At 32.5% G+C, this 21,729-nt stretch overlaps 3 protein-coding genes across 7 annotated transcripts; 2 read left to right on the forward strand and 1 right to left on the reverse strand.

Annotated features, from left to right (window-relative positions):
• Window positions 1-782: 782 nt before the first annotated feature.
• On the forward strand, window positions 783-2,015 carry LOC126744578 (breast cancer metastasis-suppressor 1-like protein-A). The gene has a single exon (XM_050452048.1). It carries the CDS (start codon window positions 909-911, stop codon window positions 1,611-1,613), a length of 705 nt encoding a protein of 234 aa, XP_050308005.1. The 5' UTR covers window positions 783-908; the 3' UTR covers window positions 1,614-2,015.
• Window positions 2,016-7,034: 5,019 nt separating this feature from the next.
• LOC126744574 (histidine--tRNA ligase, cytoplasmic) lies at window positions 7,035-17,394 on the reverse strand. Of its 5 annotated transcripts, XM_050452042.1 has the most exons (9): window positions 17,035-17,392; window positions 12,496-12,777; window positions 11,742-11,975; window positions 8,541-8,762; window positions 8,274-8,480; window positions 7,917-8,214; window positions 7,733-7,862; window positions 7,478-7,625; window positions 7,035-7,421 (listed from the first exon to the last, which is right to left on the reverse strand). In XM_050452042.1, the coding sequence occupies exons 1-9, from the start codon at window positions 17,122-17,124 to the stop codon at window positions 7,191-7,193; spliced, it is 1,842 nt and encodes a 613-aa protein (XP_050307999.1). In that variant the 5' UTR covers window positions 17,125-17,392; the 3' UTR covers window positions 7,035-7,190. The 5 variants fall into 5 exon arrangements, with proteins under 5 accessions (XP_050307999.1, XP_050307998.1, XP_050308001.1 ...); XM_050452041.1 differs by having other exon boundaries at window positions 7,733-8,214; window positions 17,035-17,394; XM_050452044.1 differs by lacking the exon at window positions 12,496-12,777 and adding an exon at window positions 12,349-12,466 and having other exon boundaries at window positions 7,733-8,214; window positions 17,035-17,393.
• A 1,255-nt stretch (window positions 17,395-18,649) lies between these two features.
• LOC126744576 (conserved oligomeric Golgi complex subunit 8) lies at window positions 18,650-21,429 on the forward strand. Its single transcript, XM_050452046.1, has 5 exons — window positions 18,650-18,846; window positions 19,024-19,496; window positions 19,689-19,902; window positions 20,340-20,503; window positions 20,563-21,429. The coding sequence occupies exons 1-5, from the start codon at window positions 18,792-18,794 to the stop codon at window positions 21,358-21,360; spliced, it is 1,704 nt and encodes a 567-aa protein (XP_050308003.1). The 5' UTR covers window positions 18,650-18,791; the 3' UTR covers window positions 21,361-21,429.
• Window positions 21,430-21,729: the final 300 nt, after the last annotated feature.

Here is a 21,729-nt window from a genome sequence, read left to right on the forward strand (position 1 = left end):
AGATTTCTTTAATTGTAGAAACTGTACTAAGTGAGGTGATTTTAATCTATATTTTTATGTGGTTCGATAAACCAGTTTTTAATTATCTTTCAATAGTTTTAAAAATGTATCAGAGATAAACCTGGTGCCATGGTGTATGATTATGTTTTAACAACTAAAACTAGAGAAAGGGATTCTTCTTACAAAAAATTTTGTAATTAACGACAGTAAAACAACTTTTATACTTTCTAACAATAATTTTTATTTAAGAAAACACAGTCACCCTCCGAAACGAGATTCATAATTACTCTACAAGGAATAGAAATAATTATCATATAGTTGGAACGATATAGGCAACTACAATAAAAACACTATTTTTTAAAGGCTTACAGGAATTTAATCAATCGCTTATTAACATTAAAAATGCTCAAACAGATGCAAACTTTAAAAAATTATTTAAAAAACGTATTCTTAATTAGGCTGTGCAACTTATGTAAATACAAATCCTAACAAAATCATTTTCATTCACATTTTCAAATGTAATAGAATTAATTAGTGTTTTTTTTATTTTAGGGTTTCATATCTTAACTAAATGAAATTAAAAAAAACTATGTAATATTATTATTCCATGTTTTTTAATGACTTTTTCGTAAGAGGCGCCAAAATTTGAACTTGACCACGCCTTCCCTCGCACCTAATTGGTCCAATAGGAATTTTAATAGAGGGCGCGGTAATATCCCCGACATTCTCTACGCCAACTCGCATTTTTCTATACGTTTGATGACACTGTTGTCAATTGTCATTCAGTGGAGGCGTCTCAAATAGTAAACAAATACATAACCTCAAAGTCATAAATTTGTTTTCTTTTACTTTTCTGTGTAGTTTTCAATAAGTTTAAGGCCAAAAAACCCGTAAATGTGGTCAGAGTGATGCCTCTAATAAAACTCTCGAACAACAACTCCTGTTCCGCCGATATGAGCGACAACGAAGTATCGGGAAACGAGTCAGAAAGGTCCAATTCAAGCAGAGAAAATGAGGGTAACAGAGAAACCTCCGAAGATGAGCCCGATTCAGATGATAGCTCTGATATGGACGAAGGTGAATGCGAAACACGAAGAACCGAACTAATTCAACACGTCCAGGATCTTGAAAATCAGTTTAGTCTACTGCGGGAGCAATTGTACAGGGAGCGGATCCAACAAGTCGAAACTCAGCTGGCTGAAGTGAAAAGTGGCAAATCTTCGGAATATCTTATTCCTCTGCAACAATTGGAAGAGCAGAGGCGCGTACGTACCGAAGTTGCTGGCATTTTAAGGCAACTGAGACTTGAAAATGTGAATAACCAGTATGAGGCCGAGAAGCAAGCGGCACTTCAAAATTTCGAAAGTGAAAAATCCTTGGCTATGGATTACTACCATAGTGACTTAATGGACACCATAAAGAGACTTGAGGAAGATAAGCAGAACAGTGAAATACTATGGGGCGAAGATGGAGAGTGGGGTTCAAGAGCTAGATCGACAACTAGGAAAAAGGCTGTTACTGTTACGGGGCCTTATATTGTGTATATGCTTAAGCCTGAGCAAATTATGGAAGACTGGACAATAATCAGAAAGGCTTTAAAAAGAACAGCTTAATTCTCAGATTGTGATTTGTGTGTGTGTATGCGGACATTGTTTCTGTTGATAGTGTTATTGATGAGTGTTACTTTATAGTCTTACAGAGGGACAAGAAAAATCAATTTAAGAAAAAAAACTCAGAAGAGAGCATTAACATCATCTGAATTATATGACCAAAGCATTAAAAAGATGATAATAGTGAATCTATCTAAGGTATCAGTGAATTCTTAGTCTCACTAGGACACTAGCTCATTTTTTCTACCCTTAGAAACACATTTTTTATTAATATTTATGTGCATAAAATATCAATGTTTCTGTTCCAGTTTAACTAGAAAATAGAATTTTTTGTTTTGATTTTCTCTCAAGATTGTCTGTTACTCTTCTTGTGGGTTATTTAAATATTAAAAATATATTAACATATGTCTTTTTGATTTTCATAATGGTTTGAGCATGGCAAGCAAATTTTTAATTTTTTAATCCGTGCTTGCTTTTTCTTTGCATCATAGTCCTTATACTTTTTGTTAGCTGGTTGAAAAACAATAGAGTTACCTACTTGAATATTCAACAAAAGTAAATAAAATGTGCCCTTTGAATTCATTGGAAACTTTGAAACTACAGTCGATCATCTGAAGGGAGCTTTAAGGATTAATAATTATTGAAATCAGACCATAAATTCATACAAATTGTATAGTTATTAATCATAATAATATATTACAAAATATTTTATCATTGTACCAGTCCAAATTTTTTCGTCCCAAATTTTTAAGGGAAAGCAGTATTCTATTAGACTCGTGATTATATCAATAAAAATGCAAAAACGATCTTCAAGTGAGAATTACGGGGAATCCACAAAATCTCAGTCCACACCCTCAACAAGGCCCTCACTAGTTATAAGTCTATAATTGATTATTTTATTAAGTTTTTTAATTGAATTGACCATAATTAAATAGGATAATATACCCCTATGAGAAGTGATGCAGATCAAAGGATCTTGAAAAATTCTATGAAGTACTCATATTTTTAAACGTTTAGTTAGAGCAGGAACCTTTCTCATTGCAAGATCCATTGCCAAAGTCAATTGCCCTATGGTTATTGGTCATAAAATTCACATTAAAATCACCTGTAATTAGAAAACTCAAAGAAAGATCTAAATTATCTAACACCATGTGCCAGAATTACAAATTGTATAGTAAAGGAGGAAAGTAACATTATATATTTTAATGATAAAATGATATATTTTAAATATAAGTAATTGACAATGTTAATATTTCGAGAATGTTTCTTCTTACCTAAATAAATCATATAGTATTTATTAAATTCGGGTATTAGTTGTATCATTTAACGAATGCTCATGTTTTTACACTGTACTTAAAAGTACTAAATTTAATCAAAACAGATTTATTTGTAGCTGGGCACTATACCCCTGCAAATTAACAATCAGCTAGCAAGGCATAGTACAACTCTTTATGAAAAAGGTCCACATTTCATGAGTATCAAAATTTACAATGAACTTCCAAGTACTACAAAGCAGCTAATACTAGAAATACTTTAAAAGAAAAAATTGAAAGCTTTATATTGAAATACCCTTTCTACTCTTTTAAAAAAAATTTCAAGCATTAGACTGAAAAGTGTTAGTACTGCAAGACTTAAAATCATATTAGCTTAGGTCTATACAGGGTGTCCGGAAAGTCAACGATAATACTGAAAGAGCTGATGGAGCAACTCATATGCACCCAGAAAAACATAAAATAACCTTATGTAAAAAATCTATGATTTTCGAGATATTGGCAATTTAGTGGCAGTCACCAAAATTGTACTCTTGGATCAGATTTTCGATTGTCATGCCTTAAAAATAGATGTTTTTGAGATATTTTTTTTTTAGCTTTGCAACACTGAATAGCCATTTTACTGATCAAAGACAACCATTAAACTAAACAGCCAAAACATTTAATAGGACATTTATTCTAAAAGGAAGTATTACTTATTTTTATTATTAATATATACCTCAACTTTGATCCCTCATACTGGACTAAAAAATTGTACGACAACCTGGCCAATACCTTATAAAGTTGGCTCATTTAATCTACTTTCAAAATTACCCAATATGTTTTAAAAAACGGTTTACTGTTATTGTGATAGAGTGAAAGATCAACCTAAACAAATTTTTAATTTATATTTAAAAATTAAAAAATCAAGAGCAAAGATAATTCTTATCACCATAGTAATAAACAACAAACATTTTTGAAATTTAGTTTGTTTACAGTATTCCATGAACTAACTACTTTTTTGTTTGTATCCTAACATTTCTGTTACTTTTTGTTTTGGATTTGTTTTTGAGTTCATGTCCTGTGGACTGTGTTTACTGAGTTGTTTATTTTATTGGTAAATAATTTATTATGCCCTTGCCGTATACCGCAAAGAATATGCAAACATGCATCTTATTTATGGTGAAAGCAGAGGAAATGCTCTATCAGCATCTAACCTTTATCAAAAAATATGTATATCCAAATTTTGCTCGATATTATATAATTTAATATATAATATCGAATATTATTTAATATTCACCGCTCATATTCCGAATGCAGGATGCCTCATGCACGAGCAATCGATAGAAGAACAGGGATACCGAAATCGGTAGTAAACTCATTACTAGGCGATTTCAATATCACCCATATCATGTTCAACGGGTGCAAAGCCTACTGCCTCGAGACTACGAACCACGCCTACAATTTTACCGCAGAATGTTGCAAAAAAAATCAAGAGGATCCGAATGTTTAAGAGAATATACTGTGGTCGGATGAGACTAAGTATGTTCAAAAAGGATGGCGTTGTGAACATGCATCATTTGCACACTTATGCGTTGGAAAATGTCCACTCTATTTGAGAAGAAAGATCGCAGTACCGATTGAAAGTAAACTTGTGCACCGGTATCTTGAACGGCAGGCTTATTTAGGTTTTTGTTAAAATGATCTATCAATTCTTTTAAAAGATGTTCCTTTGACCAGTCGCCGAATAACGTGGTTCCAAAATGATGGTTGCCCGGCACTTTATGCCTATGAAGTATATATTCAAACCAAATTTACCACAACAGATGTATCGGCCGACTTGGTCCAATTTTATGGCCTCCCAGATTTCCAGATTTTTTTACTTGGGTTGCATAAAGGAATGGTTTACCAATAAATAATGTTGCTGAATTCGGCAGCGAATAAATGATGCAGCCCAAAACGCTGCCAGGAATGCAAGATGGGATGCCAAGATGCCACGCCTGCATTCGCGTTGGTGGTAGACAGTTCGAACATATTATTTGATTTCTTAAAACTTTTTTAAGTTATAAGCTAAAAATATTTTTTAAACATAACATAATTATGAATTTGTTTAATTTTTTTTATAGGTAAATTAGATTTATCTTTCACAATATCAGTAAACCGCTTTTTTAACCGTTTTGCAAAGCTAAAAAAAAATATCTAGTTTTAAGGCCTGAAAATCAAAAATCTGCTGCAAGAGTAGGATTTTGGTGGCTTCCACTAAAGTGCCAATATCTCGAAAACCATCGATTTTTTACTAAGGTCATTTTATGTTTTTCTGGGTGCTTATGAGTTGCTCCATCAGCCTCTTCAGTATTATCGTTGACTTTCCGGACACCCTGTGTATGATTTTGTCAGGTATTGTTTTGGATAAATGCTTATTGTATCTTTAGTTGTATATTATATGTATTTTTTAAATTTTGAACCTGGTACTTTTTCAATTTTAGTTTTGGGGATTTTATTAATACATTGTTTAATAAAAATTAATTAACTGGCTTTTACCTATTTTAATTTGACAAACCAATGTTGGTAATTTGTAACCAATAAAGTAATCCCTATTCATGAGGGTGGTATACATTGGTACTCCCTTATAATAAGCCTAAATCGTGAACTTCACCTGTGAATTTTACTTTCATTAATAATTATCTCCTAAATTGTGATCCAAAAAGTAATTCATAATTCGCGGGTGCATGGGAAAAAAGTTGTATGTCAAAAATAGCGAATTTTAGTAATTCGCACTTGAAGTGTTATTTTGGGCTGTGACTAAAACTTTAAACATATATTTTTTTTTTGCTTAGAATCAAGTAGAATAAAAGGAGCATTTTTATTGTAAAGTAAATAAACTTTTCTAGTGTTTGGTATAAAATAGTATTTACATTTTTTTTGACTTACAACATTTAGATTTCTTAAAATTTTGACATAACTCTTTTTACACAATAAAAAAAACAAAGGATTGGAAATATTATTTTAATTAACGAATGTACCAACAAAAGCATTTAAGGTAAGTAAAACTATTTAAGTTGTCCTCCAATTTTAATAAATTTAGAAAAATTTGTATATATTCTCTACATATTTTTCGAGAGTGTAAACTCTCATCTTCAGTTTCTATTTTTGGAACCAATAAAACTGGAGAATTCCATTCACTTTGTGCCCTTTCAACTATACCATCTTGGCACATTTTAGTTACTTTTTTATGTATTTTATCTTTTTGTGAAAAAGGTAATCTATATGGTTTAACATAAGAAGGTGTGGCATTATTGCGAAAATGTCAGTGCAAGGGTAAGTTTCCATCATTTTGCATTTGTACTTATATTAGTTTAAGACCATTACTTTTGTAGTTATTCTCCTGAAGATGAGAGTTTACACTCTCGAAACATGTAGAGAATATATATAAATTTTTCTAAATTTATTAAATATTGGAAGACGACTTAAAGAGTTTTACTTACCTTAACTTTAAACTCCAATTCAAGCAATGAACTGTTTCTTCAACTTAAAAGCATTTAATTTTAAAGCAAAGAACATATTCAAATTATTTTAAGAGAAATAAAATATTACTCATCACTTGATTCATCTGAACTTGCATCAGGATATGTATCAGCATTTTTGTCTTTGGTGGTGGTCAAATTTTTATAAAAATCCGCAAAAGTGTCGCTAATGTATGGCAGCAGATCTATAAGATTACTTTTCTTTTCACTAGATATAGGAACTGGAACAGGTGTTAAATATTTTGCTGTGAAATAAGCCATATGTTTGACTTAAATCCCTTTTCACGCGTGTATAATGATTTAGTTCGTTATTCCCATACGTAAAGGAGGGTTTTTAAATTCGGCTTCTGACATAAACCAGTTTTGACAAAAAAATGACATAACACCTTTTTCACATGCACCCGCGAATTATTTACTTGACTATCGCATTAATATCAATATCTCGGATAGAGTTCATGAAATTAAAGATCTGGTGTATATTACTAATAAGGGTTTTAGGTTTGATAATCATATAAAAGAGTAAAGCTATGAAGTTATTGGGTTTTATTAGTCGAACTTTAAAGGATTTAATGTTTTAGAGCTCTTATTGCTCTTAGGAGCGATCTACATTAGATTCTGCTAGTCCAGTATGGTTACCACAATAAAACAACTTTAACTTTCAAGTTTTATTCTTACCAAAGAAATCTAATTTCATAAATAAATTCTAGAAACAATAAAGTCATTATTGGAGAAAATAAATAGTTTGCATTTTTTGGTAGATCACCGGTATATCGGACAAAATAATAGCATAAACTGAAATGCGAATACTACGCGGGAACGGTCCCGTTCAAATTAAGCTCTCCCAGCTTCCGCCTCAATTCCTCTGAAAGCGATCCCCTTTTAACGTCAACTTCTTCCCTCGTGTTCACGTTTCGTAATTTAACGATTCCACTTTTGATTTCGGATTCCCCCAAAATTATCGCGAACGGGATGCTGTTCTCTTCGCAATATTGTAGTTGCGCCAGCAGTTTCGGGTTTTTCTTGTAAGAATACTCCACCTAAAATTGAAACGAAACTTGGGACTTTTGCTTGAAATATCAGAAATTTTAAGTACCTTAAAGTCCTCGTCCCAAAGTTCGTTACAAAGTTTCAACCGTTCCTCCACCAAATTCTTTTGTGCAGTGCAAATGTACACGTCGACTTCCGTTGTGCGGACTTTCCTGTTTGTCGCGTGGATTTTTTGTTCCAGAACAGTAAATAATCTGAAATGTCACAGAAACTTAGTTTGAACCTTGATATTTAACAAGAGTTATCGCATTGATAGGACAAGATTGTTATATATGGCATAGAGATTCCAATCTTTGCTTACCTTTCAACTCCAATAGAAACTCCAACACACGGAACTTGCTTATTTTTCACGTCAAACATGCCAACCAAATTATCGTATCTGCCTCCACCAGCTACAGATCCCACTGATACCTCTTCTCCTTTACTAACATCTGAAAAGTTGCGTGAGAAGCCTGTATCTCTTTTTATGTGTTTTATTATCTTACCTCCTAGTAAAACCGCTTCATAAATCACACCGGTATAATAGTCAAGACCCCTGGCCAAACTTAAGTCAAACGACACATTTTTCGATATATTAAATATATCACAGTATTTCAACAGTAGTTTTATGGCTTCCAAACCTTCTACTGCCGATTTATTCTTCGAGAGGAGTTCGTCCTGTAATAATTTATCTACTAATTCTTCTCTGCCGTTAAGTTTAACAAACTCGCCTATTCGATCGGCTACTTCTTCCGATAAACCTTTTTCTTCGACCATTTCTTTACGCACATCTTCCCAAGGAGACTGAACAATACATAAAAACATATTTAGAGGTATTGCGGCAAGTAGGGTGCTTACCTTACCTTATCCAGCTTGTCCACAGCAGAGCAAATGCATCTAAAACTGGACTTTGGTACTCCACAAGCCTCAAACATTCCATCCAATAGTAACCGGTGGTTCACTTTAATAACGTACGAACTAACCTCTAAACTGTCCAATATTTCAGAGACGATTTTTACACATTCAGCATCAGGGATCATTGGGTCGTACGCACCAGCGATATCAAAATCCTATAATAAAACTATGTCATTTAAAAGAAGAACGTTACTTTTTTTTTATTGAAAACGTACGCATTGGTAAAATTCCCTGTACCGTCCCCTTGACATTGACGGATTGTCTCTTCTATAAACTTTGGCGATGTGGTAACGTTTGATGTTGCTAATTTTATTCATAGCCAGGTATCTGGCGAATGGAACCGTTAAGTCATAACGAAGGGATAAGATTTCGCCTCCTTGGTCTTTCAGGTCGTAGATTAGTTTTGAGTCTTCGCCATATTTACCGGTCAAGACTTCCTACAAAAAAAAATGTTAGCTGTTAAATTGATTGTTCTACTACTAGGTATAAAGTGTTCACTTAACACAGTGTTTATAAAGAACATATAAGAATAAAATGAGGAGTACAGTTTCCTTCACAAAATATTTCACTTTTTTGCCTAAAGGCTAATTTGTTGCATTCTTATCAAAAAAATGCTGAACTTCTAGACTCTTATACATACACTCATACACCATATTATAGAAGGGACAGGAATTCTAACACCAGTACCAAAAGCCAAGGAAGACACGAGTCATTGCTACAAACAATTCTTCTAAATCAACCCTTTGTACATACTGTATTGGTTCTGTTTATATTCGTCCTCTTATGGATGTGGCAATTTATGAAACCTACATGCTGACTCTCTCTAATGCCTGTGAGTCATTTGAGAATGTAATTGTAATGGGTGACGATAACCTTCTAAACATTATGTGGTGCAATTATAACAATATTCTGGGGTTCTTGCATTTTATTTGTAAGTCAGTTGCCTCAGCGATAAATAATAAACAGCAGCTAGATACAGTTATGACTGACTGTGCTGAAGCATTTGATAATGTTTATCACAACTTATTACTGCAAAAACTGGGAATGCGTGAGTTTTCTGAGCATAAACTGCAGTTATCGTGATAGCGGGTGACTTCGAAGCACGTTTGCGGTAATTTCTCTTTAGACTATAAAATCGCTCTCTTTTGTTGATGTAGGGTCTTCTCAAGTCTTTTTTTCTCCAAATTGTTACTTGCTGCCTACCCAGCCTGTTCATCCGTGTCGAAATTTAATGTAGCAGCGAGTGAAAATTTATCAGCTTTTAAGGAATCACGCGTACTACATGTTTTTTTTTATCGTGGATAAACAAACGATGTATTGAAGTTATATTCAAAAATTTTTCGGAAGGATTCATAGGAAATCTTATTTTAAACATTGTCAATCGAATACATAAGTTTGTGAGGTCATGTGTTCTGTTTTCCACGATTCCACGATTGAGCGATTTCCCGGTTAAAACCAACGAGTCTGTTATGTACCGAACTCGACGAACTGTAATTCCATGTAAAAACAAAAAAGCCTTATGACAAAATGGTGTAATTCCATGCTCAACCAATCGGATACGATAAACAAATGAGGCATTATTAAGCCTTAACTCATTTTTTCGAGCACGTCTTAGCATGACACGAAGAATAGTGGTAAGACCACTAAAATAAGCTTTTTGTGCATTAGTGTTTCCTAATTCATCAAATTCAGGAAAAATTCTACGGCGTGCAGGTGCAGGAACAACAATACAACAGCCAAAAAGTTCTCACAAATAGATCAGCAGTTAGGGTAGGGCAGTGTGTATCTCAACAGATTAAATTCAAAATAATAGAGTTCAATATTTTTACATAAAAAAAAACATTTCCTGTAACCTCACCGTTTTATTAATTTGTTAATTTAAATACCAACTATCAATTTGTTAGTAAAAATATCTTTTACAACCCAAGCCTAAGAACAACGTCTTGACCTAGTGGCGTTTCAAGTTCAATAAAACTAGCCAACATTTTCTTAATTATACCATAAGTCGGGTCATTCTCAGATGCATCTTAAACTATATTCTCTTAATAAAATAGATCTTGTTATTGTCATTTGTTGGGGAATGACCCATAGATTGGGAGGTGTGTCGCAACCGAAAGCGAATGGTAATAAGAGGTGATCTAAGAGAATGTAACTTTAATAATAGTCACATTTTATAAAATAAAATTGATCCTGTTAGGCAAGTTGCAAGCAATACAAGAGACAAGGTTACTGGTTAATCTTTATTGCATCATGAAATTGATTTTATGGGAGAGTTATGGTAATGGTTCAAAGTTAAGGATTTTCTTCAACCAATGCATATGTTATTGTCTTGTGCTCATTGAATAAGCATGTTTGCTCAGAATTTTTTATGATTGTTATTATTTTCTGAAATGTTATAGGACTTAAGATAAAAGAGTATGGATTCAGTTCATTCACTATGTATCTTAATTTCTGTATCTGTAGAGAAATACTTGACAAATGTGGCTTCGATTTCTCCTAGATTTATACTATAACTGAATTCGATTTTGTTGGGATAATTTGATATCATTGCCGGTTGTAGAAGTATAAATATAATATTAGTCATAGCAAATACTTCAATATTTAAAAACACTTTGCAGCAGAATGTTTCAAGAAATTATATTTTTTCAATACACTCCAACCCGTGTTCGGGAATCCAATTTAAACCTATCAGGTAAATTTATTAAATTTGCAAATGATGCAATTACTTTATGACATGGAAAGTGTGTTTAAGTTAATAAAGATCTGGTTGAACTAAAAATATGTTTGTAACTTTAAATGTTCTAAAACCACTGTAATTGTTATGCAACAAGTTGAAAGTTTGATAGTCAAAACAAAGCAAGTTTAATTGTACTCTTCCACTTTGGTCCCTGCCTTACACAATATCAAATTTACAGAATTCCGAAAATTCAAAACATGTGTTGCTGTTTTATATTTAACTCAGGAAAATATGATAGGGTATCATATAGAATCAATGAAATTTAGTGGCTAAGTATGTTAAGTAGAAGGCTCCTTCACCTGGGTACATCAATATTGCTTCATCTTTTACCAACCAACTCAAATATCCATTCTATAAATACCAGAAATAAGGATAAGTTTATCATCCCTAAGCACAGGACCAGATTTTTCACAAAAAGCTTTATCTATAATGCTATAAAGCTATACAATTATCTGCCTTCTAATATCTTAGAATTTAAAACAAGCAAATTTAGTAGAGAATTATGCCTCACTAATTTTGCTGCTTCCTAAGGATTGAAATATGTAAGGAAATTTATAAGAAATAATTAAGGACTTTATGAGTATTTTATTTTAATGTAGTTTCTATGATGGTACTGCTAAGTTATAGTGTTGTTATTTTTTTATACTACCTAATGTAAATAGTGTTAATTATAATTTACCTTAAGTTCAAATACTGGTGTATCAATAGTCTCAGCTCCATGTTTCTTAAATACAGATACTATCTTGTTAAGTACAGACAACCTTAATGCCATCTGCTCGGGAGAGTAGTCTCTTGTGCCCTTTGGGGTTTTAAGAGTGAATTTTTGATTGACATTCGGAGTAGCTGGTCCGTCCTCATTTTGGGACTGTGCTTGAGCCTTCAGGTCTAGTAATTTTGCTACTTCTTCGGCAATCTAAAAAGAAGTACAATGGGTAATAATGTATAAATTGGCATCTAGTTTTGGTCAGAGGTTCATATAAAATTGAAATATTACATCTTTGGTATTAATAATCACTAAACTTTCACAAGCAGTCACCAATAATAATAATTTGGTTTGAACATAAATAATTTAGTAAGTAACTCATTAAATTAATATTTAGCAACATAAAAATTATTTGGTTCAATGCATTTTACTCTTGCATTAAGTAACTACTACAGCAAAAAATTTCAACAATTATTATGGAGACTGTGAACCTACTTTCTCTTTAGTCCCAAACCAAATTAGAACAAAAATAAATGCATGATTAAGAAAGCTTTACACAATAGAAGAAAAATCATCCACTGACCTGAGGTCTAAACAAAGCAGAATAAGTGCAAATTGGCCTACTGTACAGCCGGGCATGCCCCACAAACCACCCTATAGTGCAAAAACCCATTACGCCTTGTCACAAAATTGGTTCAACACTTAAAAGAAAAAACAACAATTAGTTTACCTGACCGTCAACCACCGCTTTAATTAATAGCTGTAGGTTATTTCTATCATAATCTTTAAATGTAGTTCTTTCTGCTTCTGAATAAGACTCTATGTGCCAGTACCATCGTCTCAAATGGTCATAACTGATTAATTCTTTTATATATTTTATATTCGAAAAAATTTGTTTATCAATTTTGGTTGGTTGATATCCACACATGTAACTGTGATTGCATAGATAGTTGTTTAAGGCCGGATAGGTTTCTTTGGTTAAGGGAGTTTGAAATGGAAACCCATTTGTGCCCTAAAGAAAAACAATCTAATAATATCGGAATTCTAATTCTATTACAGAATGATTGTTTGATAGATTCTTAAAGATCTTTATTAATATTTATAGACTTAATAATAATAATTAATTAATATTTTAATTAGTTAATGATTTTATAGAATAAGAGGACTAAGTTCAGATAGACATGTCTGGTCAATAAGAATGACATCTAGCAATGTTGCTCTTATTATATTAAAAGAAATATCATAATTAAGATCTATTAACCTGACAAGATAAGACTGCACTCTCTGAACCTAAGATTTAAAAATTTCATAGCTTTTCTGGTCTCTTTTCAGGTCCAGTCTAGAGTATGTGTATTATAAGTAATATACAGATATAATTCATTGTATATTAAAATCAGCTATAAAATTAGTATACAAGATCTAATTATAAAATGAAAATTTACTATTTAACATGAAACAAATCCAAATTTGAAAAAGTTGTAATTTTTGGGTAAACCGTCAGTGGTACCAAAAAACTGACTTTTCCATTAGATTTGGGAGAAAAAATTAGGTGATAAAGAGTAGGGGGCAATGGGGGAATAAGGAACAGGGGCAATAAGATACATATAATTTATTTTTTATTTTTGTTAATGTGAAAAATCTGAAAAAATTATAAAAGACACTTAAATCCTTTAACTAGAAGGTATATAAAGTCGATTTTGCATTGCTGTATATTTTATCAATTTTTTTGACAGACTTGCTAACTCTGCCTAAAACTTTATCACCTCAAAGTGGTGGGTTTCAAATATATTTTTTTAAAATTTGCCCTAAGATATTTTTTAACATTAGTTTCGATACCGTAGCTTGTAGACGAGTGAAAGGCCTTTATTTTCTTTTTTCTCAGATCTCCCTGCAACAAACGCGTACACCATAATGGAATTGTTTCTTATTACCCCAATTGTTTTATTTAATGGGGCAATAAGAAACCCTATTGTGGGGTAATAAGAAAGTATTATTATTAGTCCTTGTTGTTGCAGGTAAATCCAGTTAAGTAAAAATGCCCAGAAATTACAAAAAGAAGGGAATAAGGGTAACCTATGACCCTGATCGTATGGCAGAAGCTATATCTGCAGTTCGCAGAGGTTTAACACTACGTGCCGCGGCAGAACAATACGAAGTGCCATTTGGGACACTTTCCAAACAATACAAAAAAGTGGGTGGTGGGCGAAAGCCTGAACTTAGATATAAAGATGAACAGGACCTTGCTCAGTACCTAAGAGTGTGCGCGCTACATGGTGAAGGACTAACGAAAAAAGAGACATTAACACTTGTGTCACAGTTTATTAAGGAAGAGGAAATAGAAACCAGATGGAAAGATGGAAAAGGTCCTGGTGAGGATTGGTTTCGTCTAGCCATAAGAAAAGGTGAAGCTCTCAGCTCACAAAGGGTCAGAGGAACGGATCCCTTTGTCATCAGACGTTTTTACGATGACATTTCAAAAATGTCCAATGAACTAGGCATTGGCTCTGAAGATGGTGGCCTCTTGTTCAACTGTGATGAAACTTCCTTTTCACATGATCCAAAGGATATGAAGATTGTGACAGAAAAGGGAGTCAAAAGAATCTCGAGAAATATTGCGGGAACTGGGAAAACAAATAGAACAGTTTTAGCCTGCGGAGCAGCTGATGGGACAAAACTTGCGCCTTTCATAATTTTCACTGGGAAGCAGATGTGGTCCACATGGATTCCAGAATATGAATACCCCGGTATGCGATATGCTGTTCAAGAACATGGTTGGATGGATGGGAATTTATTTAACAAATGGTTTAAAGAATTATTTTTACCATCCATTCCTTCCAAAGAGCAAAGACGCAAGAAGGTTGTCTTGTTTTTTGATGGAGTGATCTTTCATATTAGCTACAGTCTAGTGAAACTTGCACAAGAAAATAATGTCGTACTGGTCAAATTTCCACCAAATGTAAGTCATTTCATTCAGCCACTTGACAAAACAGTGTTCAAGACTATGAAAACAGATTGGAATCAACTTCTTATTGAACATAACAGAAAGTACACTGGAAAATTGTTGACAAAAGCACAATTTGCTGAGCTTGGTACTTTGTGGGAAGAGTCCTTCAAATCCCGGAACCTTAGGTCCGGTTTTCAATCAACGGGACTTTTTCCTGTAAATTTTGACAAGTTTCCAGAGACTGCCTATGATCCTATAAAATTTGAAAGGTTCAAGGAAGCTGGAAATATTGCTGAATATACCAACCGAGGACCAGCCTCAACTCGCTCTAAGTCCTGTTGCGTCAGTTTCGCCATCTCTATATAATCCAGAAGATATCCCTGGCCATAGTCATAGACTTACTGCCTTTGAAGCCCAGGAAGCTGAGCAACTGAAGGAGAGGTCTTCTCAGGATAAAGAAACAAAAGAAACAAGCAACTCCAGTTTTGAGTTATTCATTAGAAAAAAGCTTTCCGAAACTCTTTCTGAAGTTGCAAAAAACACAACTGCACCAGGAAAGAGAAAGAAAGTATTGCAAGGTGTTGGAGAAATTCTGACCTCATGTGGTAGCTCAATGCCTAAAAAACCTTTTTGAATCCAAAAAAACAAAAAGACACGGGGAAAGTATACAAAAGAAAATTCCATCGAGAACTCCTAAATACCATGGAGCACTCCTCAACTTCCGAAGATGTGCAAGATCTTGACCCAAAACTATTGGAATTGGATGATGCTTCGGATGACTGGAGCGATATGGATGACCAGCCCCTAGAAACCCTATGTGTTAAGCTGAATTATGGTGACACAGCACAAGTGAATCTGGAAGAAGAAAAATACTTTGCTGTCTATTATGACATCAACTGGTATTTAGGTCGGATTATTTCCATCACAGATGACACTTGTATGGTCAAATTTTTTAAAGAAAATCTTGAACAGTTTGATTGGCCAGCACACGAGGATAAACAAGTTGTAAAAAAACAATATATCTTTTATGGTCCCATCAATTTATTGGGTATTGGACTCTTTACTATTAAAAGGGCAGATTATGTTCAAATTAAAAAATGCTATTCTGCAATGAAAAAAGAAAATATGTTCTTTTAAGTATGATTTTGTATCATTTATTACATCATTTCGTTTAGATATGTTTGTTTTTCGTTTAAATATATCATTAGCCTAGTCTAAATGACACTTAGTAAAAATCTTTATTTTTTATAATGTTAAATAAATTTGCTTTGGAACTTTAAGCATCACTTTTGTTTTCTTTAATTTTGTTGGGGGCGGACAAAAAAAGTAAAACAAAAAAAAACAAAAATTAAAAAATCTGGGTAAAAAGATACACTTTAATAGTGTATCTTATCTTAAACTGTTGATATATGGGATGTAACCTAACCGTTTTTTATTACCCCAAATGGGGAAATAAGAAAACATTACATTGGTTAATAAGAAACAAATACAAATTTTGTATGTACAACTGAGAAGAGTGAATTGGTGCCCTTCCAAATATACCCTAAAGTCAGATACATACCAAAAAAAATTACAGAAACATATCTTTAAAACTGCGACCAGGGTGGCTATTTCATGTTTCTTATTCCCTCATCCTGGCCTATGATGCCTATGTTATATATATTAAAATCTAAACCAATACATTAACATATTTAATATAAAGTGGTAAGTAAGAAAATAGTAAAATGTTCCAAAATTAAAGGAAAACATATAGCCAACTGTAGTTTTTCATAAAATACCTCTGGATTCATCATATGTTAAGTTGCTACTCATAGTCTGAAAGCTTCAGACTACACTGTCGGAAAAACCCAGCAAGATTATGGTAAAACATTAACAACTGTGACTATGAATAACAATCTCTAAAAGTGAATTACCACATTTTTATTATGAGGGTTGCTTTGGATATTATCACTGTGATTTGTAAATGGTGGTTTATAAATAAGCATTTTTATTCGTCATAGCACAGGAACCACAATAGAGCTATATAAAGTAGCATTGATTGAACAATGCATTTAAAGGAAATTTTGCACCAGATACTTAAGTAAAGCCAGATGTTGATCTGTTAGTAAACCCAAGAGTTCATATTAGAACTAAGCTTGTATTATCCACTGTAACCTATAAGTGTTGATATACTATTTTTTTATTAAGGAAGAAAAATTATCTATCTTATCATTGCCCTTCACGTTGCATGTTTTACTTCCTTTAACTAGTATCCAAACCTTAAGTTTTTTAATTTCTTTTCTCTAAATGTAGGACATTCTCGAAAACATGTATTGCTCCACTTACCCTTTCTTTGCTCTCTTTAGCAGCCTTTAATTTTCTCACTAAATCTCCCTGCTCTCTAATTTGTTGCTCTAAGGCCTCCTTACTGGACATTTTACACTATAAAATCACAATAATGTAAAATAAATCTTGAAAATTGGAAGAAATGTGCTAATGCTGATGCAATATGCCACACAATATTGCACCTTCACGATACGCAACGCAAGGATTTGTAGATTGATTAGACTTAGACTGGCTCAAGGTTTTGTGTAACGTGTAATAGTTATAGGAAATCCTATTCTATAATAATTTCAAGTAACGTGAAAGTATTTTTAAAATTACATTCTCGCAGAACGATCCCACATGGGTTCATGTCAAATTGAGTTGTCAAAATTGACATTGACAACTGACAAGCTATAAAAGTTTCAATGGCGGCAGATTTGTAGTAGTGAATCAACAAGAGCTAAGGGCGGATTTACAATCAATTATTCGATTTGAACATATTTCACGAAAGCAAGATTAATCAAGGTACAAGGTGAAGATAAGCTTTATTCTCAAAAGATATTATATCTTGTTGATAAAGCATAGTATAGTAGTCAATATACTATATTATACTTAAATACCTAGGTTAAAAATGACAAAAACAATAAAAACAAATACTGAGATATAAATATCGTCAATGGATATACAACAAAAACAACATATAATTATCATGACTTATTTCTAAACGATTGAATATTTAAAAGAAGAATGGATAGAATGGAAAATGATTCATTTTTAGCAGCTAAATAACGTTCAGACATTGGATTCTATTTTGAGATCCATTCAAACTATCTGCTAAATAATAAATAAAACAAATTTAAAACTATTTGGCTTTAAAGTTGAAGAAGTAGTCCATACTTGCAGTGGAGTTAAAATGTCAAAGGGTAACTAAAATAGTTTCGGTCATCCTCCACTAAATTTATTGGAAAACCATCTATCCTACATGTTTCGGACATATAAGATGTCCATCATCAGGGATCTATAAAGAACCGAGGAAACTTATAAGCTAAATTTTAAATGTGTTGTATTTGGCTTTATTTTGAGTTTTTTTTAACCTATTGTTATGTAAATAAAACTTTTCTATAGCGGGTATTAAGTCAATTGTATTTGTGCCTCTTTTTCGTCATTATCTCAATTAAATTTTTGTATACCTACAGATATAATACACAAAACAAAAAACATATTATTTATTTATTACCAATCTTACCAACTATTAAATACCCACACTTAATCCTAGGCATGATTGTTGAGATGACCCCTTGCTAGGGTTAGCTAAGTACTATATACTGATGGACTTATTATCTGGTTTGTTAATTGATACTTTTGTGTTCTTGTTCTTATTTTTTATAGATATTTATAATTTAAATCATATTTTTTACTTATTTTTCTTAAAACTATAGCTACCGTATACCACGTAACAAATTAATGTCGTTAGAATTAAAGTTAGCCAATTAAATTGGTTTCGTTATTATTTTTATGCCGTTGCGTACTACTCAATTCCGTTCGCATGTGAACCTTGCATAGTTAACCTATAGGCCATGACACCTGTCTTAATGTCAATTTGCTGTCAAATGTCACATTTAAACAGCTGTTTTTTATTGTTTTTTTAACTAGTTTGAGGTTCAACAATAAACAATAAGTATAAATAATTATTTAAAATTGTGATGTGGCTATTATAGAAGGGATTATCTAACGAATTCTACTAATTTTGCTATTTAGCTATTTAGCGTATTATCACGATGACAGAAGAAAAAATTAAATTACTAGAGTTGCTGTATGATAAAGATTATCCAAGTAAGCTTTCTCTAGACCTTAAAAATAAAAAAAACATTCATTCTTTCTAAAGTTATTTATTGCATTGTTTATAATATTAAAATTCTTATATTTCTACTAGATTTAGAATTGTACATTAGTTTTTGCTTTTTAATACTTATAGCAACACTTCATAAATCACTGTGTATTAACTTTCAGGTGAATGGGAGTATAGAGAAGACATAAGTGAATATTTAAATAAACTTGGCAGATACAAAGTCGAAGACCTAATTAAGCAGCCCAAATATTTAGAAAATGAACACCAAATTATTCAAGAGCAGACCCAAGACCTGGCCGTTTCAAACTATAAAACATTCATTGAAACTGCTGAATGTTCAAAAGAACTATTCACCCAATTTAACGTAATAGAGCACAAACTAGACCAGCTGCTTGTCGACCTGCCAAATTTCCAGGAGAAATGTTCGAGGTTCAGTCAGACAACTGGTCAAATCAGTAATTTACGGAAATTAAACTCCCTTACTTTGACGAAAAATGCACAGTTATTGGAAATTTTAGAGTTGCCTCAGTTAATGAACTCTTTTATCAATGATGAGTTGTATGAAGATGCTTTGGAGTTGGCTGCTTATGTTAGAAAGTTATGTTCCAAGTATAGGGATATACCTATATTTAATGTATGTATAAACAAATTTTCTTGCAATTCTTAAATTATCCATTTCATAGTCATTAGGAGTTATTTGCAGCAGTTTCTTTCTATAACCTGATTTTTTCTGAAATATGCTTAATTAAATACCCTATATGATTTGATTATAAATTGTTTTTATGAATTTAATAATAATTTGAGTAATAATTAAATTCTTTTATAGAGTATCTTAAACGATGTAAATCAAGCATGGTTATTGATGCTCCATCAACTGTTATCCCAACTTAAACAGGAACTTACTTTGCCAAAATGTATCCAAATTGTTGGCTACCTTAGAAGAATGGAAGTTTTCACAGAACTAGAGTTAAAACTGAAATTCCTTCAGGCAAGACACCATTGGCTGGATCATTGCGTCAAATATATACCTAAAGATGAACGTAAGTAAAATATATTTTATAGTATGTTCAATGATTTATCCGCACCTCATCTACCTCAAAAGGAACAGCACAAGTTCAAAGTCTAATTTTCTTCTGTTGAATTTAAATGACATCATGACCAAAACTTTGCAGTGGGAATTTTTAATTCATAAGGAATATTCATATTACATGTTGCTTCCCTATTCATTTACTCTCTGGGATATACACATTAAATAATAATAAGTACACTAAGGTTTATTCACAGAAATCACCTCTGACCCCAAAACCTTAAACATTGACTAACATTGTTCCTACATTATAAATAGAAGTTACACAGCAATTTTAATGTTTGAATCATCTGATTAGACCTTATATGAAGTTTTCTATAAGTTGTCTAGTTAGAATGTATGACTTTATCCTGATATACCATTGAGCCTTTATTGTAAACCAATTTTCAGCAAACCACCACCTGACCAAGACAATTGAAATCACTAGAGTGAATTTATTCAATATTATCACCCAGTATAAAGCGATATTCAACGATGACGAATCAATGTCTAATACCTCTTTAAGAAACGACGTTAATCCAAATATAATATTTTATACTTGGATAAATGACCGGGTAAGTACGGACATAGGTATTGCCAAAAATAATTTGAATATATAAATAATATATTACAGATTGATGACTTTCTTAAAGTTCTAAAAGATGATCTAAAGTCTGTACAGTCTGTGGAGACGATTTTAGATCAGTGCATGTATTTTGGACAGTCGTTCAGTAAAGTGGGATGTGACTTTAGGAGCCTCTTAGTCCCAATATTCACAAACCAAATCCTGGAAAACTTTAGGAACTGTGTAGCTAAGGCTATGATAAGCTTCGAAAAGACCATAGAGCACTTCACTTTGATAAACAAAAATTTACCGAATATCCCTTGGAAGACCAAAGACCAGGATGCCCTGCATCCACCTGATACTTTATTAGAATTTTATCCGCTGGCTGAGTACTTAAACAACATCCTGAAAATCTTAAATAATTTTAGGGCGTGCGCACCGATTTCTATAGTAAATGAAGTAATCGATTCCCTACAAAAGTCCTTAGTGTTCATATCAAAATCGTTACTGATTCTTTATTCGCAAGAGCAACAAGCGTTTACCAGCACCTCAAAAGATGCGTTTACTAGACTTTGCATGTGTTTTTCCGACGATTTAATACCGTACGTTCAGAAGTGCGTTCACATTATTTATCCACCGAATCAGATCGCTTTAAAGTTAGGCATAAGTGTTCAGACTTTACAAAACGAGAAAATATCGTTTTTGGATAAGAATTTAATTGTTGAGCCCATAAGGCATTTGTTGCCTCCTAAAATTGAACCTCAGCTTAGTTTTGAAAGTAAGAATAATTTAGGTGAGGATAAGAGGGTAGAGGTAGAGGGATTTATTAAATGCGAGAGAAATAATGATATAGAAGCTGATGTTTAATTATTAATGTTAAAAAATATTTGTTGTATATAGTGTAAAAAAATGAAATATATGAGCATACTTTGCTTCCTTATTTGTTTAAAACTAGTACTTAATTTTAATAAATTTTTATTACAGAAAAATGTTGGCAACTGTTAATAAATGCATAGAATTAGCTTTGCGAGTATACTATATATACTATACTATATATTATATTATTAATGAGCATACTCTGTCTTTCGTGCTAGCATCACTATAAACCATATCTTCTAATTAGTACTTTTGTAATTCCTTGTGGCAACTTACAATTTTTTTTTCTAATGACTTCGTCTCAGCAATTTTTTATTTACTACCAAAACACCAGAGGCCTTAGGACAAAGACAAGAGACT

Source organism: Anthonomus grandis, chromosome 14 (assembly GCF_022605725.1).
Source record: "Anthonomus grandis grandis chromosome 14, icAntGran1.3, whole genome shotgun sequence".
NCBI lineage: Eukaryota > Metazoa > Arthropoda > Insecta > Coleoptera > Curculionidae > Anthonomus > Anthonomus grandis.